A 16,806-nucleotide genomic window follows, 5' to 3' on the forward strand; every position below is an offset into this window, starting at 1 on the left:
TAGAGGGGGCTGCACAGCCTTCCTGGAATCTGCTGCCTTAGCTACACAATCAATTGAGTGATTTACACCTGTCTCTCCCTTTTAGCTACAGCTAGTTCAGAATTGACATTGTGAATCATGCTCTTAAGGCTATCCAACCAGTCAGGTGCCTGTGAGCTGGGCCCTTGAGGAGACAAGGAACATTGCTCACACATGAGAGACCCCACTGAAGACAGGGTAGAATTACAAGCAGCACACATAACCAAGTCTTCAGACATTATAGAGGAAACAACAGCGCAGCCCGTTGCCAAACACCCCACACAGAACCTAGAGAGCCCTTTGGAGTGACACTGAGGAGCGGACCCAGCACTCAGAACACAGCAGCAAATGTGTGTAAATAAGTGTATGTAATATCAGTGCAGCGGTGTTACCGCTGACGTGCTCTCCCCTGTCTACGACCCCCTGGTACAGACAGTCTGTAACAGCGTGGGTCCTGGAGGAGCAGCGTGCATGCAGTCTTGGTGATCCGCAGCAGCAGGAAAATGGCGCTTTCCCCGCTGCTGGTCCGGCTCCGGGAAGCCCTGCCCCTTGCAATGGCGCCCGGTCCCTGACAAGATTATACTGGCCACATGTGTAAAACACCTCGGAAATGTCATTTACAGTCCACACAAAGCCTTAGATGACAGTGAGCACTGCGGGGCAATAGCCCTGAGCCAGTTCCGTCAGCGGCGGGCACCACAGCCACGTGACATGCCGCCAAACTGCACGGGGGACCCGGTAACCGGGACCCCGGTGTAACACTTACAGCACCTGTTCTTCGGAATCTGTTAGAGGGTGGCGACTAGCTGCTGGTGTGGGCAAACATACTGACAATGAGTGATCAGCACCTCAGGAGCTCAGTGTCCTGTCAGCTTGGTTCGGTCTCCCCTCTAAGTCCCATGAAGCAGGTAGTCTGTCTGCCAAGCAGAGCTACCTGAAAATAATAAACTAAATTAAATTTAAAAGAAAAATCTCTGGAGCTCCAGAGAAATGCACCCGGCTCCTAGGGCACATTTTTCTAAACTGAGTCTGGTAGGAGGGGCATAGAGGGGAGGAGCCAGCACACACATACACACAGTAAAAGTTTTAAAGTGCCAGGCTCCAGTGGACTCGATCTATACCCCATGGTACTAAAGTACAACACCCCAGTATTCACTAGGACGTAAGAGAAAAATAGTTTATATTTATGAGCTTTCCCAATTGGAATAACAGACCAGGAGTCTGATTTAGAGATGTACGCTAATCCGATTTTTGCATACACTGAAGCAACTCAAAATGTACAATGGCTGCACAGTAACCCAGAAAATGCGATCACTATGTAGTCAAACAAAATAATATACTAAGGTAACACTTCTACTCTACAAGCAAGTCTTTCACAATACCTCATACTCAGTCTGACAGTGCTGCAGCTCAGCTGGGCTGTCACGTGCCGACAATAAGTCTTGTTGACCAATGAGACGGTTCTCTGTCTGTGTGAGCAGGTCACATATCTCTTGCAGCTTCTCCTTGTGCTCTTGCAGCTGCACCTCAGCATCCTACAGGAAGTAAAGAGATACTAGCTAAGACTCTGCTTGGTACTGCAGCACCTAACAGTCACAGAGCACAGTATGCTGTAAACATGGCAGCAGTGGACCATGGTGTGAGCAAGGTGACCGGAGTGTAGAAAAGGAAAACATTACATTCATTCCAAAGAATTGCAAGTAGACCAAGTTGAGAAAGGTTTGACCAAAGCCTGACCATGCACATGTTAGAGTAGGTCATTCAGATGTGTTGATATTCCCAATATCCTTTTATCCTGGAACCTGTGTTAATAATGATGCAGAAAAAGAAGATATCAAACAGAGGTTAGATTTAAGATATGACTGTTAAAGCAGGATGTATACTTAAGGAGGATTTGTCTGGGTTTCTCCTTCAATTGGGTTTATTATTATTATAAATGAAAAGAAAACAATGAGATATATTCTATATACTATGACTGCTCAACTACCTGTCAAAAAATGTTTCCTTGCCCTACAGTATCTCCGCCACTGTGTAGAAAGTAAGTAATTTATGCTGAAAGGAGGGTTCCTTTGAATCCCTTGAAATTCTCTGTAAAATACTATTCTTATGGCATAGTATGATTATCAATTTACATACTAGATGTGATAGGTTTTAATGTAAATCTAGAATAGGGTAAGATAATATTATGCCACATGGGGATATGTCTAATGTGTCATATATATAGTTATGCTTACAGTGTGGAAAACTTTCTAGCAAGAAAAGTAAACTTGTTATATTTCGGCATTTTAGAGATAATTGGGGACATTCAATTTCCCACAAAAATGTTTTTTGTTTTTTAAACAGGCTTATTAGTTGTTATTATTATTGGATGCCAATGTTGCTCGTCTACTGTACTTCCTAAAAAACAAAAATTCTGTGTCATTTTTACCCTCTTTTGTATAACTTATGGGTAAGAGGCTACAATTTTTACATTTTTGGGACAGCCAATAGGACAATGCTATAATGCTATATATTGAAGTTAGAGGTAAACTCCCTTAAAAGCAGCATTCAGGGGTTGCAACACAGACTTTAAAATAACAAAAAGGCCAAACATGACTTGGGCGATCCATAAATGGACATGGCATCATTTGTGAGCTTCATGCTATATCCCACCTACAAAAAAATATTTTACTCAAACTGAAAGTTGCCTGACAAGAAAACTGCAAACGGATATTCTGCAAGCACCACGTGCACTGAGAGGCAAACCTTCTGATCATTCATGTCTTGTGCTACCAGCAAGTGACTTTTTAAGGTCTCGGTGTGAGAAGAAATCTTGCTGTGAGCATCCCGGAAGCTCTTTTGTGTTGCATTCAGTAATCTCAACAGCTGTTTGCTTTGACTTGGAGCAAGATCCTGGGCGTGTTCAGATATGAAGAACTGGACATCAAATGCTGTCGTCTCAAGTTCAACCTTTCGCTCTGACAGCTGCTTGCTTATAGTCTGTAGGTGAAATCACAGAAAGGTGTACAGATAATTAGTAAAGCATTTATTTTCCTAAATATGACCACCTTAATTTTTCCCTTTTATAGTAGACCTAACCTTCACATTCATCTTAAAGCTCAATGTATCAGGCACACAACTATACATGTGATAAATGCCTAATATTACAAGTTGTCAAAATCAAAGAACAAGCACACAACCATTGCCTTGCATCACCATCTGTAGGGTTTACATTTATATCCATTGCAGGAGAGAAATACATGAGGTGGTCTATGTATATTATCTGTACCTTCATAGACTGCAGAGTGTGCTTCACCATCTCCACATCATTTGTGTTCAATGAAAAGTCAATAGATACACTGTTGGCGGTTATCCAGTCAGACAACACTTGCAGTTGGTTAAGAAGGTCTTGATGGGTTGCTGCTAGTTTAGCCTGGAATGCAAATGAATGAAAGATACTATAGCCTTCAAAGGGGAAAACATAAATACCAAGCTTTAGGTTATTGGCACCTGTGCACTTTGGGAGATAATGTTATACTACTGGACAAACAGGGGCGGATCCAGAAGAAAATGACAGGGGGGGCACCATGGAAGGGGCAAGTACATTTGCGTGCGACTGCAGCGCATGCACTCCCAGAAAAGGGGTGTCCCCCCACTACAAGGGGTGTGGCCTCACAGGACAGGGAGAGTGTGTGAGAGAGAGCGATTTGCAGTAGGTGACAGGGAGAGTGACTGTCAGTTGGTGACAGCTAGTGGTTGATGGAGAGTGACTGGCAGTGGGAGAGAGGGTGAGTGGGAGAATGTGACTGGGTATAGAGTGACTAGCAGTGGATGCCTGGGAGACTGGCAGTGGGTGACACGGAGACTGGCAGTGGGTGACAGGGAGAGGATGACTGGCAGTAGGTGACAGAGAGAGGGTGACATATAAGTCAGTGTGATGTGGGCCCCTATGACACACATATAAGTGGGGAGGGAAAGGGGCACAGGTTGCAAAAAAAAAAAAAAAAAGTTTTCATTTTTTTTTTATACAAAAAAATGTGTATTGTCATCTTGCATAATATACCACATACACATAAAAAGGGGGAGAGACAGGGTGGGGGAGGGTGCTGAGGGGAAGAGAAAGGGAGGGGGAGGGTGCTGAGGGGGAGAGACAGGGAGGGTGAGGATGCTGAGGGGGAGAGACAGGGAGGGTGAGGGTGCTGAGGGGAGAGACAGGGTGGGTGAGGGTGCTGAGGGGGAGAGACAGGGAGGGTGAGGGTGCTGAGGGGGAGAGACAGGGAGGGTGAGGGTGCTGAGGGGGAGAGAAAGGGAGGGTGAGGATGCTGAGGGGGAGAGACAGGGAGGGTGAGGATGCTGAGGGGGAGAGACAGGGAGGGTGAGGATGCTGAGGGGGAGAGACAGGGAGGGTGAGGGTGCTGAGGGGGAGAGACAGGGAGGATGAGGGTGCTGAGGGGTGAGACAGGGAGGGTGAGGGTGCTGAGGGGGAGAGACAGGGAGGGTGAGGGTGCTGAGGGGGAGAGACAGGGAGGGTGAGGGGTGAGACAGGGAGGGTGAGGGTGCTGAGGGGGAGAGACAGGGAGGGTGAGGGTGCTGAGGGGGAGAGACAGGAAGGGTGAGGATGCTGAGGGGGAGAGACAGGGAGGGTGAGGGTGCTGAGGGGTGAGACAGGGAGGGTGAGGGTGCTGAGGGGTAGAGACAGGGAGGGTGAGGGTGCTGAGGGGGAGAGACAGGGAAGGTGAGGATGCTGAGGTGGAGAGACAGGGAGGATGAGGGTGCTGAGGGGTGAGACAGGGAGGGTGAGGGTGCTGAGGGGGAGAGACAGGGAGGGTGAGGGTGCTGAGGGGAGAGACAGGGTGGGTGAGGGTGCTGAGGGGGAGAGACAGGGAGGGTGAGGATGCTGAGGGGGAGAGACAGGGAGGGTGAGGGTGCTGAGGGGGAGATACAGGAACATAACTTTGTGTCAGGAAAGAAACAATGAAGGATTCCCTGACAAACTTGCAGCCCCCCCTCCCCTCCCCTCCCACATTTACTTAGCAAATACCTTGTGGCTTTGCCCCACTGGCTGGCATCCTAGGACAGGAGTGAGCGTTTGTGACTCCAGTCCTAACGGTGCTCATAAACAGCAGGCACAGGAGGAGAGAGCGGCAGCGTGCGGCGCGGTACAGGAGGAGAGAGCGGCAGCGCACAGTGTGACGTGACGTGTTCACACCGTGTGTGGGTGCCGGGTTGCATTGGTTACGAGGCAGGAGGAGGTGCAGTGCAGCGCTGGCGGCTGACCGTGTGAATACGACGGCAGTCGGTCGGGAGCACAGCACTACGCCACGGGTCGGTAATAGAAATCCGATCCGTGGCGGGTGGCAGGGCTCCCTTTCAGATGGGGGTTCGGTGTACTTACCCTCAGAGCCCCCCTTCCGTAATCCGGCTCTGACCGCCGGGACGCTTGCGCTGGAACTCGTGCCCTAGTGCCCGCTGGCTCTATTACGGGGAGATTGCAGCAGAGCTGAGGCCAATTAAAAAAAAAGTAAAACACTGCCACAAATGACAGGGGGGGCACGGGCCCGAGTGCCCCCCCCCTGGATCCGCCACTGTGGACAAAAGTTTTAGAACACCCCTATTTTCCCAGTTTTAATTAAATCCAGTGAGTAACCTGAAATAGCACAAAGATAAACGGTAACATACTAGAGATTAAAAAAAAGTGTTGGTTAACAAAAACTTAAAAATAATAAGCGAATAAGTAATGGGCTAATATTTACAACTATTCTGCAGCAATAAAAAAGAGGACTCGGGTCATTATGCACCCCCAGTGGAGTACTGAAGACTGAAAGAAGGTATTTTGGACTGATGTGTTAAAATTTTATATCTTCGGTTTTCCCTTTAAACTTCAGGCTTAAACACAAAGGGAAACAGGGGCTTTACAAGTAGCCGCTTAGTAAATAAACAACTGCGACACCAACCTTCAAGCATGGAGGAAGAACCCTTGTTGGTCTGGCTTCCAAACCAAATGGGCTTCCAAAGCATTTTGCAGCGCCATACAGGGTTCCGGTATGAATGGTCGACCATGTTATGGTCGACAGTCATTAGGTCGATCACTATTGGTCGACACTGACATGGTCGACATGGGCACTTGGTCGACACATGAAAGGTCGACACATGAAAAGGTCGACATGAGTTTTTTACTTTTTCTGGTGTCGTTTTTTGCGTAAAGTGACTGGGAACCCCAATTAGTGCACCGCGTCCCCTCGCATGGCCCGCTTCGCTCGCCATGCTTCGGGCATGGTGCCTTCGCTTCGCTCGGCAGATTACCGTTTCAATCGTAGTCCACGTGGATCGTAAAGTATGGAAAAGTTCCCAAAAGAAAAAAAAGTTAAAAAACTCATGTCGACCTTTTCATGTGTCGACCTTTCATGTGTCGTCCATTTTCATGTGTCGACCATGTGTCCATGTCGACCATGTCAACCTATAGTGGTCGACCTAATGACTGTCGACCATAACATGGTCGACCATCTGAACGGATACCCCATACAATACGGTCTGATCTATACCTAGATGATCAAGGTTTAATCCAACTTTAAGATAATGACACAAAACATAACTCCAGGCTATGCTAGAACTACGTTTGAGGAAAAGAACAAGACCATAGGCTTCAAATCATGGAATGGCCAGAACACTCTTCAGACTTAAAACCCCACTGAGCTGGTTTGGGATAAACTGGACAAAGGAGCGAAAGCAAAGCAGCCTACAAGTGCAACACATTTGTGGGAACTTCTGCAACAGTGTTGGAAAGAACTTTCTGAACCATATTTGATTTTCACTGTAGAAAGAATGTCAGAAGTGTGTTTATAGCTGCATTAGGTGGCTACGAGAATTCATCATTAATTATGTTTTTTTTTTTACAAAGTTATCATGGTTAATTGTAACTTCTAAGTGACAAACACATCCATTGCAGCATGTAAAACAGGAGATATCACAGATGATAACCCCCGATTGTAGGAGGGATAGTTTGACTCCAGAAAGTGCTTGTGCTTTGTATGGGTCCGGTGACAGAGTAGTAGGGAAATACTGTCTGGGGGCAGACTCCAGGAAGGAAAGAGCGTACCCGTGAGAGACCACTTCTAGGACCCAGGCATCTGTGGTGATCTGACGCCATGTGTGGACGAATTGAAGAAGTCGTCCTCCCACCATGAGGTCCCCCAGGAGGAGGCATGCCCGTCAGGCAGAGGGTTTGTCCTCTGGCTTGGAAGTTGCACGTCTGGCAGCCCAAGCGTGTTTGGTCTTTGTTTTGGAAGCTTTGACTGTGCGAAACCCTCTCGCAAATGTCTGTCCCTTGGTTTTGCTTGACGAAAAGACCAAAAGGACAGAGTCCTAGGTTGCGCTGACAATGCTGAAGGCAGACAGGCTGTCATAGAGGTAGCCAATTTCTCAACAATTTTGTCTAGTTCTGATCCAAACAGGAGGTCGCCATTGTATGGCAAGGCTTCCAGGGCCTTCTTTACGTCTGAATCTGCTTTCCAAGATCGGAGCCACACAATGTGGCAAGCTGCAATGGAAACAGCAGAAGCCTTAGAGGACAATCGGACGGTGTCCATATATGCCTCTCTGGGATGCAGTCAATTTACCTCCAATCAAAATCCTGACTTTCGAAATCCCGACAGCAGTTGACCGATGGTCAAAATCCCGACAAGGTCAAAATCCCGACATGGGCAAATGTCGAAGTCGGAAAATATTACAGTACACACATCACATACAAACACCACACAGATGGCCTCCGTGCGCGTACTTATTCTGCCGTGCGTGCACATATTCGCAAATTGCGTATGATCACTCACGCGGTCGTGCGTGTTAGCGCGTGGTATGAGTAATTATGGTGATGTTTGTAATTGCATGGAGAAGCCATAAAAACACATTACATATTTAATCCAAATAGTGCACAATGTACACATAGCCCACATGCACCGCACCAGCAATTTACACTTGTTTAAGTGGTACAGCAACAAAGGGATTCACCTTTGCAGGATAGGAGGGGACAGAACTTGGTTATAAAGAGGTGTTTGGTATCCAGCTGTAGGGTATTTTAAGAGCAACAGACCGTTGTTGGTTTGCAGAAGATCGCATGCTCCTGCAAATAGTTATGTGCAGGAGCAGATTATAAATATTAACTGTATTTACTGTGCTCTTGATATGCGGCGGGAACCCGGAGGAGAACATCTGCAAGTGCACCTGGACCAGACATCGCCCACCTATTCAAACTGACCTATGACCTCTCCTGTCCTGTAAACAACCATACCAGTGTCCAATGCACAAAGAGATTACAGTTCCCATTGTGCTAGGTTTTGGACAAATGTATAAAAAGCCAGCTGCAGGCCAGGTCACACACAATCTCTGAAGAACATCTACCTTGATGATTGAGGACCGGACCGGGAAGTGCAGGCAAACAAACGTATGTACCAATGACTGTAGCCTTTTTCTCTAATTGTATTGTATTATGCTTGTAACCCCCTGCTAGTAAAGATAACCGTTGGTGGGTTGGACCCCAACATAGTTTTTCAAATACGATTGGTGTCGTGTCCCATTTCCTGTTAAAGGTTTAAGGTATATTTCTATCGCACGTGTAACTGCATTTTGCTCTCAGCATGTCTCTCTGTGTGTGTATGCACTGCGTGTACTCTATACGTCCAACGCTGCGTGAGTACACAAAAAGTGCGTATGGGGTAGGGACCTTTGTACGCTAACTGTGTAAAAAGTACGTAGGGTAAGGATTAAAATACAGCGGCGGCTCAGTTTTAAAGGGTATAGAGTGTGTTTTAAAGTATTGCTTTTAGTCCTGTAAGTAAATCAGCATTTACAATTGGGGACTCGATCCGGTTTTTCACATACTCACAGGCTAGCAGATCATAGCAGACTTTAATCTATCAGCAAAGGGTGGAAATATATCTACGTTAAACCTTTTTCTGGTTGCTGGATGTTTTAAAACCCTATTTGTGTGCTGTTAGATTGCGTCTGCTCTGTCTGGTCTACAGAGGTGCTGATAGAGCCCGGAGGTAAACAGGAAAAAAGCTATTTAAAAAAATCAGTGTAATTTTTCTTGGCGAAAAAAAACGTACACAGGGCGTAACTATACTTTGCCTATCCTCTCACATATTGTTGCAAAACAAAGTTCAAATAAGTCATATTGTGTTTGATTCAGATTGGATTGTTTATCTGTTAAGTAGAATTTAAAAGTACATTTAAAAGTTGCTGCATAGCCATGATATAGTAGTTGTTTTTTTTAAACTCAGGCCTAAAGTAACATTGGTGCCTGTGTGGAGTGTGATTTCTTTGTGACAAAGGAGCCGCATGGTTTGTCCTCCATTTTGGCCTAGCTACATGGCCTGTCCACCATCTTGTGTAAACCTCATGGATGTGGAAGGGGGAGGAGCAGTGGCTATTTTAGGAAGGTCACTTTCTAAATAGCTGATTTTCAGTGTGCTCAAAACAATCAGCTTTCCTTTGTCACATCCAGCACCATTTATGAGTTACCAATGAATTTATTTAACCCATGCCATAGTCAATTACAAATAGTTTCCCAATTGGGCCCAGTGAGAGTAAATGGTGAGATAAGTGAATGGGTTTTTTTTCCTTGTCTGTAAAAAAAAAAAAAAGCTTTTTTTTTTTCTCTTTCTTTTCTTCCAGGACTTGTGGAGTATAGCCATTAAAATGCAAATTAACCTGTGTAACTACTTTATTTTAGTAGTGAACAGCAAATATCTTTGATATGCAAATTAGAGGCAGTGAAGAGGTAAGGTGTCTCATAGGAGGCCAGTAAATGATACATATATATTAATATTATCTATATTAGAAATCACAAGAAATATAGTGGTTTATAGTAACACTATAGGCACAGAGCACTTCATATATAAAATACATTATTTTGCACAAATACGGCACAAGTCACTTTATAAATAGTAAGAGCATTCTTACTGACACATCTTCTCCTTCTGCCTATGTAAATTGTGTTCTAACACCCCGCTGAGGGCGTTTATACATGGAGTAAGAAGACAAGGGGAGATGACCTATTAAAGATACCACTACAGGCACTATTTGATCATATTTCCGGTACGCATATATATATATCATTTTCTGGTTATACACAGATGGAAGTGTCTACACCCAAGCACTGAAGGCGCAGAGACTTTATCCCTATTTGAACATTTTTATTGTGACTCAACGAAATATGAGTCAATAAGAGAGTCTATACTGCAGCCCCTACACGTGGGAGTGCTGTTTGGAATTTAACGTGAATAAGTTATGCACGAATTTTTATATATTTATTGTAAACGTTTTAGGTTTTAAGCGCTTACTATACACCTCTATTGTACATAATTATGTGTATATTTATATCAGTGTATGTTCTGCAAGATAGCTATCCAATCTAAATCATAGCATTTAAATTATAGGTTATTAGTCATTATAGATCTGTGTGAAATTGGATACATTTGTTTGCTATATAGATAAATTTGAAGTAAATGTATTTAAGGGAGTAATTATAAAGACACAAAATGCAGTTCTGGCCCAGTCGTAAAGGGTTATATAGAACAAGTGTGGGTTGAGTTAAGTGAGCGATTAGTTAGTAATGCTCACATTTATAGAGACTGTGTGATTTGGTTTATTGCGGACGCACGTTTTGTACACATGGCCCGGACAAAATACAGGACCGCGCACGCAACGTAAAAGGCACGCACGGCCGTGTGTTTACGTAAAGTTGCGTAAGAGTGCGGACGCTAAGTACAAATTACACGATAGTTCATTCAATTAAAAGGTGGGGTAGTATACCTTAAATGCAATAGCACATAACTATCCGATTTCAAAAGCAGATTAGTATAAGACTTTTTGTTTAAACTGTACTGCCTCTGGGGTAAAGCTGCCGATCAGAAAGAGTGGAAATTTTCTGTACAGAAAAACACTGTGTATTTGTGTGAGTTGAAAGGAAGAGTGAGTGTATTTGAACCCCAGAATTCGGGATCCCGTCTTTGGTATACCAAGTGAGTGGTGGCTTGGCGGCGTGAGGCGGCTGACTCACGTTAGTATAGATAGTAAAGTACGCAAGTCGTGAGGAGAGTGGTAGGGAATTGTGAATTGTGACCCATATAGGTTTTTTTGTTACGCTCCGGATGAAGGGTCGCAGTTTGTATATTCGACTCGTGGTCATAGAGCGGATAGGTAACAAGTACCTATACGCTGTGCGATTGGGCCGGGCGTTTGTGGGTGTGATACGTGACGCAACTTGATACCCTTGTGCAAACTTTTTGCGCAAAACCGTGGTATCATTAGCGCCGTGTAGAGCATATGCAAGCGTGATTTGTGTATAAGTGCATAGGGAGTTTTCGCTGGTATCTCTCAGGAAAATCTCCAACGGTAGATATTCACTGGAAAAGGTAAGTCACTCCTAAAAACTTCCAGTGAATAGAAGCCAGTTAGGGGCCCTAGGTTGGGTACATTGCCTTACACTATCAACAGTGTATCGTAGTACTGGCCAACGTGGGCGAGAGCGGGTGAAGAGCGCTCAGAGAACTTTCACCGTCTGCTTGCATTGAGTATTTTGGTGTTTGTGGGAAAAGGCCCACAATTATGGGAGCCAGTTGCTCAAGTAAGAGACGTATGGTAGCCAGGGTTCAGGCTGGAAAGCCGCGGCCCAAGGGGTCAGCGAGGTTTATTATGTGTGGGAAATACGGTCCACACACTGAAGTTTATTGTGACGAATGGGTACGTTTGACTGACAAAGATGGGGTATCATTCCCTAGGATGGGCAGCTTTGAACCAGAGGTACTGCAGATTGTAGGTAGTAGAATATGCCTGATCAAATCTAGAAAACGAAGGATCAGACATAGTGATTGTTTAAACCTGTGGCAGCAAGAGGGGGAGGTGCAAAGGGAACTGGCTCGCACAGCAAATTCCAGACCTAACAGGAATGTGGACACGAACAAACCATTACCGACACAGGTTGAAGGGGAGAAGATGGCTACAATCAATGGTATATCTGTAAATGATAGAAAAGTACAGAATCAATGTGTTAACCTTAACCCTTGCAAGTTGTATCCTGTTTTGAACTCTCTCCGAGGTCATAGGTCAGAGAAAAATGATGCATCCATCCCACTCTCAGCCCTCATCCAGGCAGTCGCCTTACAGGAAATTCAGGTGGGCCCTGTCCAACCAGTAAGAGCAGTAACAGTATCCCCCACTGAAAGGACTGGTGAGATCACAGACATCGGTAAGTGTGAGACAGTCCATTACACAGAGACATCAACACCTCACAGTAAACAGATTAGGAATCAAATGGTGGCGTTATATCCTGTTTTAGAAATAGTAACTCCCAAAAGGAGAAACGATAGTCAGGGAGTAACCCTCACCAGGAATAATGTAATGTATTGCCCGTGGACCAGATCAGAACTGCGGTCAATCATTTCAGAATTCCCCGATCCCCGGAAGTATTTAGCCAGATGTCAGAAGTATGTAAAGGATCTGTGTAATGCATATGAACCTGCAAACAAAGATTGGCGGATACTTTTGAAAGCGTGCCTACCCCCTAATATTGACACCCAAAAATGTATTACTGATTGTAAATTAGAGTCGGATGGTCCTATGACTGACGAACACAATCAGGAGAACGTGGAACGAATTAACATGCAACTAGAGTTGTATTTTCCCACTACTGTTAAGTGGAGAAAAATTTTCTCCATAAAACAGAGAGAAAATGAAATGGCATCTGAATATTTCCATCGGGCTTTGCAAATAATGGTTAGATACATTGGGGTATCGGATATAGGGAATAATGCGAATTACAGGAAGGTGGCTGTCTCTGTGTTAATGGACGGGCTCAATAAGGCATTAAGGGACAGGGTGCAAACATCTTTGCCTAATTGGAGAGGGGTCACAGTAGCTTATCTTAGAGAGTACGCTATTGAGCATCACAAGAACATTGTTAGGCACAGAGAACAACAGGAGGAGAGGTTGAGGACGGTAAGTATACAGGCACATACAGGAAAGACCCATCAGTCCAAACACCAGATCCCTAATGGTAAGTCAAGGTCAATAATATTTTACACTTGTAGGAAGGAAGGGCATTTTGCCAGAGATTGTAGGAGTAGTAGGACACATAGTCAATATAGACCCCCTAGACAGAAAACACAAGCCACATTATTAAACACGTAGACGGGACCAAGGGATATATAGTAAGGAATCACAAGCCATATAGAAAACACAGATTCGGCTAATGGGAAGAACAAAATAAATGCAACATTACCCTTTGACAAAACTTGCTGGAGTTAAGATGGGGCCTCTAAACTTTTGCTTCTTTTTCCTAGCAGAAATGGCCCCTGATTAACTTAACAGGAGCTTTGTTAGATATGAAATACATATAATGTGCTCCCGCTCAGGAAGTACAAAGTATGTCAGTCACCAACAAAGACTAATGTTACATTTCACTGTTCTAGATTCATGTCCATCACAGGTAGAGGAAATTATCTCAAAGATACCGGGTTCCCTATGAACTTAGGATGGACAGGACACTGGATTGATGGCTGGGATAGTCCCAGTAGAGATACAACACACATATAATTTATTTTAAGGGGAATAGACCAAGTAGAGAAGTCATTCCCCATCGTGCCCAATCCAGTTGTCAAATTTGATAAAATCCTCTTTATCTCTACAAACGTATCTGTCACTAACTTCTATGTGATTTTTCTTTCTTCACAAGTTTCCTCTTCATCTTACGTTCACCGACAGGAGGGTACAATACATGGACCCGATTACAGTTCAAACGCCACATGCCTACTCGGTACTTCAGAGTTCTGCCCAAATCCAGTATATCTGACCAGCACAAGGACACCAGTATTACTGCAGTGTGCTGGTCATGCACAAAGGGTGGAGAATGAGAATACTGGGGAAGGGAGACGGTGTACAGACACTGATATGCATGATGGTGTGACAGCCTGTGGGTGAATGCCAAACCTGACATTTTTCTTTTTTTTATTATTATTCCCCTCTCTTCTCTCATCCAGAGACGGTTTACTTCACACAACTGATAACACACGATAGTAAAATTGCAATGAAAATTTGTGTTCCCTACAGGAAAAGGAGGTCTGGAAGTCAAAGGGGTATGGTCAGGAGTCCTCAGGACTTTGGACAGGTGGACACGGTAAGCCAGTGGCCCCTAGAGCATATCTTCCAAGTCTAGCTGAGGCGGCACACGGTCTGACTCATCTGGGCAAAGAGGGTATGTGCAAGCTGATAAGAGCCTACTGGTGTGCACCAGGATTCTCTTCTCATGCAGGTAAGAGAGCAATGACATGTTTTACTTGCTTGAGGAAGAATATTGGTAAGACAATACCAACAGAACCATCCTATATCCCTCATACAGACGGACCTTTTCAGGTAATACTAATCGACTTCATACAGTTACCACCCTGTAGGAATTTTAAAAATGTGTTAGTATGTATCGATGTGTTTTCCAACTGGGTAGATGCGTTCCCTACTGCCACAAATACTGCTACGTTCACTGCAAAGAAAATTGTGCAGGAATTTGTGTGTAGATATGGTATCCCTAGAATGATTGAAAGTGATAGGGGTACTCATTTTACAGGTGAAGTCTTTCAGGTAATGTGCAAACTGATGGGAATTAATAGCAAGCTGCATACGCCGTACCGGCCACAGGCAAGTGCAAAGGTAGAGAGAATGAACAGCACTATTAAGAAGAAGCTGAGCAAGGTGATGGCTGAAACTGGAATGCTGTGGCCAGAAGCTTTGCCACTAGTGTTGTACTGCATCAGAACCACTCCCAGGTCACCGCTTAACTTATCACCCTTTGAAATTCTTTTTGGTCGACAACCTCAAGTAATGCTAGACCCCCAGGATGATTTGAAATGCAATAATGAAATAACTGTGAAATATTTGGTTAGGATGAGCCAGCAGCTGAGAAATCAACAAACAAATCTAAAGCTGGTGATTCCTGACCTACCGAACAGTAATTGTCATGACATTGAGCCTGGGGATTATGTGATGATACAAAATTTTCTACGCTCAGGTTGCCTCATAGACTGGTGGGAAGACCCGTACCAAGTCTTGTTAACCAGCACTACAGCATTAAAGGTTGCCGAAAGAGAGACTTGGGTCCACTTGTCCCAACTGCAAGAAGGTCGCTGACCCGGAGAAAACTAGTGACAAAGAGCAAGGTGAAGAGAACCTCATATCACTAGAGTGTCTATTCCGGGAAAGCTGAGAGGCAGAACTGTTGAACGGCACCTGAGCGCGGAGAGCAACAAGATCAAGGACGGTTGTCGCACCATTTTCTTTTTTCACCCCCCTGCATTTTCCGGTCTTTTCTCCTCCTTATTTTCCTTCTTTCCCCTAAAGACATGGATCTATCAGAAGAGACTGCGTTTCGGGTTCCGCTAGTAATACTGTTTTTGCTCAGGACAATTTGTTTTGGTGAGGGTCCCAGAGAGGTCGAGCAAGGATCTGGAATGGGTTCTGATGGCGAGTACGAATTTGTAGGATCTCAGGAGCAGCACATCACTCGAGTAAAGGCTGGTATCAGTAAGCGCTCTGGTAGTCATGGAGCTCGGAGGCAATGTGAAGCGTTATTGTCTGATGAATATTGTATTTGTAAATATTGTGAGAACATAGTCGAAGATGGGTGCATCCAGAGATGTCAGTCCAACAGTAATATCGATATGGACCGACATCCGTTGAGTGATTACCACTCACTAGTGGGTAAGGTCTTAAACCAGACAGAATGCTGGGTGTGCTCACAGGTACCTCAAGGTCAGAGCAAGTCAGGATTAGTACCATACCCTTTAGCAATAGATGAGGTACTCGAATTACGGGGTGGGAGACCGGTGGACAAGAAATTCAATATATCTAGGCCCCCTAGCTTGAAGCTCCACCAGTACAATGTAGATAGTTCCCTGTTGTGTTTTAATGTTTCCAATTTCCGAAAACCAGGAAATTGGGAAGTGACGTGAAATAACCAGACAATTACTTATTTGCACAGAGCTGATGGGATACCTATCGACTTGTACGCAAGATAGCCAACAGTGGGAGGTATTTTCGGTATATGTATACGCGTGGAAGCAAGACCATGTGGGTTGGAAAAGTATCGTCAGGGTATTGTGCCCATTTCATCCAGCCCGATACTTGTACTGAGCAAATGAGAGAACTAGGGATTGGTTTCTTTACCTGGAAGATTTGCAATATGGTGATGTTACATTTTGTCCCCTATGTTCTCCCAGATGATGCCTATTTCATATGTGGGAGGAAAGCGTACAAGTGGCTCACTCCGAACTCTGAGGGATTGTGTTATATTGGGAGAGTACTACCAGAGGTCATGACCATAACCCACGATAAAATGAAAGACGTTCACCGCAGCGCTCAGACTCCTTATACTCATACCCACTATGAAAACATCATCAAGAGACACCTCAAAGATAGGGCAGAGCACGCAGCATCTGATTTGATCCATTAATCCACCGGGATTCAGTTCCTTCTCGCATTAGATATCCCCCGTACTGCCAGAGGAACTATAAATTATAGGTACATCCATGCACTAGCGAACTTGATAGACAATATCACCGAGATGTATGATGACACCTTCAGGTATACGGTAAGGGAGTTACAAGCCTACAAGAAGGAACTGATCCAGCACAGGATGGCCCTTAATTATGTTACAGCCGTGACAGGTGGGTATTGTGTTATTCTGGCAACTCAATATGGTGTGAAGTGCTGCACGTATATTACAAACAGCACTGACGACCCCACGGAGATCATCGATCAGAAGAT

The 16,806-nt window shown here is 44.8% G+C and overlaps 1 protein-coding gene across 1 annotated transcript in view; it reads right to left on the minus strand.

The window, feature by feature from the left end:
- Positions 1 to 16,806, minus strand: part of DST (dystonin) — a 1,076,884-nt gene that overhangs the window by 341,912 nt on the left and 718,166 nt on the right. The window contains exon 39 of the mRNA XM_063919308.1: positions 1,401 to 1,553. Within this exon, the coding sequence (XP_063775378.1) occupies positions 1,401 to 1,553 (153 nt within the window). The remainder of the gene's footprint in view (positions 1 to 1,400; positions 1,554 to 16,806) is intronic.

Source organism: Pseudophryne corroboree, chromosome 4, assembly GCF_028390025.1.
Source record: "Pseudophryne corroboree isolate aPseCor3 chromosome 4, aPseCor3.hap2, whole genome shotgun sequence".
In the NCBI taxonomy this organism is placed as follows: domain Eukaryota; kingdom Metazoa; phylum Chordata; class Amphibia; order Anura; family Myobatrachidae; genus Pseudophryne; species Pseudophryne corroboree.